At 35.7% G+C, this 3,049-nt stretch overlaps 1 protein-coding gene across 1 annotated transcript in view; it reads left to right on the top strand.

Annotated features, from left to right (window-relative positions):
- The first annotated feature begins 1,875 nt into the window (after positions 1–1,875).
- The window catches only part of LOC121368798, a 12,198-nt gene continuing 11,024 nt past the window's right edge, over positions 1,876–3,049 (top strand). Inside the window, exon 1 of the mRNA XM_041493546.1 lies at positions 1,876–2,017. Coding sequence (XP_041349480.1) covers positions 1,932–2,017 — 86 coding nt within the window. The 5' untranslated portion in view covers positions 1,876–1,931. The remainder of the gene's footprint in view (positions 2,018–3,049) is intronic.

Raw genomic sequence — 3,049 nt, forward strand, 5'->3', positions numbered from 1 at the left:
GGGCGCAGACATTACTGTTCTTCCTATGTGATTCCCTTCTCATAACAGGACCTCTTCCAAAATTATAAACATTTTGTCCTTAAAAAGGGTGAAAGAGGTAAGAATCTTTAAAATAATCTTTCACCAACGATTTTTAGTTTGAAGTAAAAGACGATTTATATATTTTAGGAAGGATGACCCGCCGACTCCCCTTAAAAACTTCTCTCGGCCCATTGTCTAAAAAAGCACATGCGCTTGGGTTACAATAATTTCCGTAATGATAATCTACACAGTTAGGCTTCGTTTTTTCTTTTCTTTTCTTTTCTTTTCTTTCTTTTTTTAGTTTATTTTATAGTTAGGCTAAACCTGCTGTAAAGAAAACCCTTTCATAATGAATACCCTGTGGTATCGTGTGCAAATTCAAGGAAATGTGTGTGTGTGTGTGGGGGGGGGGGGGGGGTCACCACCCCGTTCTATCTGCGACACTTTACTGAAACAACTATACAACTCAAGAATACACCATTAAATAATTTTAGAAGTCCTAAAACTCCATCCCATTTATTAAATACACTAGATATAGACCTTGATTATTTGACACACAAGCATTCAAATATTTTATTTGTGTTTTACCCTGTATTTATACGCTTATAAGCATATTATTAAATACACAAACCGTATCGTTAAACACATGCATACTACCCTTTTTCTTTTTACCAAAAATATCAGGCAGTTGATATACATGTATATATATAATATTATGAGGTGACCAGTTGAACAAGTTTGAACGAAGGAAGGAAATGTTTTATATAAAGATGCACTCCAAACATTTTATTTACGGCCTTTGTTACACCAGTTGTGTAGCACTGGCTAGAACGAGAAATAGCCCAATGGGCCCACCGACGAGAATCGATCCTAGATCGATAGCGCATCAGGCGAGCGCTGTACCATTGAGCTACGTTCCGCCCCGAACAGGTTTGACTGTACATATATAATTTTATATTGATATTATTTTTATTTATTTATATTTATCAATCAGACAACCATCCAACCAACCAACCAACCAACCAACCAACAACAAATCAACAAATCAATCAATCAATCAATCAATCAATCAGCGGACCGACCGATATATCAATCAAGCGATAAATAAATCAATGAAGCGAGCAAGAATGCCAGCAATCGGTCAGTCATTTCAATTTAATTCAATTTAATTTATTTCATAATACCACAAAAACTGGTGTCAGCAAACAGATAATAATAATAATAATAATAGTAATAGTAATAGTTGTCGACTAACAGAGACTTTTTAACGATTGTAATGACATATCAAATATATTTTTCTGCATAAAATATTAGTGTCTGTATATTAAACGTGTTTCTGATTGTTCTAATATTTGTACTGGTTTAAATTTCATTTTATTTCCTAAAATAAATTTTGTTCGTACGTACGAAATTATTTGACAAAATCCAGTTTGGGCTTCTTACAAATGTTAAGACGACCAGAAACACATTGAATATACAGACACTGATATTCTAAACAAGAAAATATATTTATCACGTAAGTTTAATCGTAGAAATATTTTATTAATCGGAAACATCTTAAAATGCAGCAAACTCAGGAATGTCCCTTTAAACTCAACACAAATGGGGAGCCGACATTCGGTTTTATACTTAGTATACATAATATTTATTTACATACGTACACCGAAATCATTGAGTATTGATTAACATGTATAAATATACTCATGTCATGACTTGTCGGTGATAGCTGATTTAATAGGCAAGGGCGCCCTACTAAACGGACTTAACCCGAAACCAGGAAGTAAACACATACTTGTGTAACCACGGACGCTATTCAACTACACCTTTCTAAAGGTACAGCATCAGCGCTGGTGATACACTTACATCTAGCAGTTGATGGTAGAACTTTCTATTGGTAAAACAACGACAACATGGGGTGTGCTGCTAGTACTCCGTTTCCCAGTACGCCAATTACTAATCAACCATTACCAAAACAGCATGATCACAAAACGGGCAGGTAAGTTAAGAAAAAAAAATGGTGTTGTGCATTTAAAGGCATACTGTCATGGATTTAAGAACCTTATTTTTCTAAAAATGGATAATAAATTAAAATTACATTAATTGTTGGAAACCAAATCTATCTATCGCATCACCGTAACTGAACCATGATGGAGTGAAATCCATGTCAACCGTCTCGGCAATTTTAGTTTTTGAATTATGGACCATTGCCATAATTCAATTATTTTTACAAAATGTCATTAATAAATGGAGTATGGTGGTTATGAAGATGGTTGAATAAAGTACATTTAGGGACAAATCAAATTATTTTTGTTCAGGTAATACTTTGTTAAACCATTAAATAGATCAGTGGTCTGTGACAATATGCCTTTAATGTGCATGTTGGCAGAACCGGTGTGGTATGACATACGGCCCGGTGTGATATGCGGCGCGGTGCGTTTAACTGCGCATGCGCGAAATATGCGGGCCAAATCTCATCACCACCTGCATGACAAATGGACTGCCATAACATAATTATGGCCCGTTTGTGGTTGTTCGGGAAGGGCATGTAAAATACTAAAATTATGAGATCATTCATGGTTACTGTGTGTGTGTGTGTGTGTGTGTGTGTGTGTGTGTGTGTGTGTGTATTAGTGATGGTATAAATTATTCAGAAAAATAAGACAAGAGGTTGAAGAGCGTAATAGACAGTTTTTCTCTTATGTGCCAAGTGCGAATATCAGTTGGTGGAACACCACTAAGCTTCGTTATTGTAAATAAATGTTTAACAGGTCAGGTCAGGTCATAGGGCTTTACGTGCACATTCAGAACAAGCTGTTGTAGCGCACACCTGTCCTGGTCCTGTCCTGTTTAACATGTTGCCTTCGTTATAAATATCAAAATTCTCTCGTAATGTTTTTGTTTCATTTAATTACTACTGCAGGCAAGGTATTGTCATACTAAATGAATCTACAAATGTCAAGCTTCGCTAACGCCGATGCATTCCACAGGACTTCACACTGTGTTAACTGATACACAATGGGTACTACAC

This window comes from Gigantopelta aegis, chromosome 3 (assembly GCF_016097555.1).
Source record: "Gigantopelta aegis isolate Gae_Host chromosome 3, Gae_host_genome, whole genome shotgun sequence".
Lineage (NCBI taxonomy): Eukaryota > Metazoa > Mollusca > Gastropoda > Neomphalida > Peltospiridae > Gigantopelta > Gigantopelta aegis.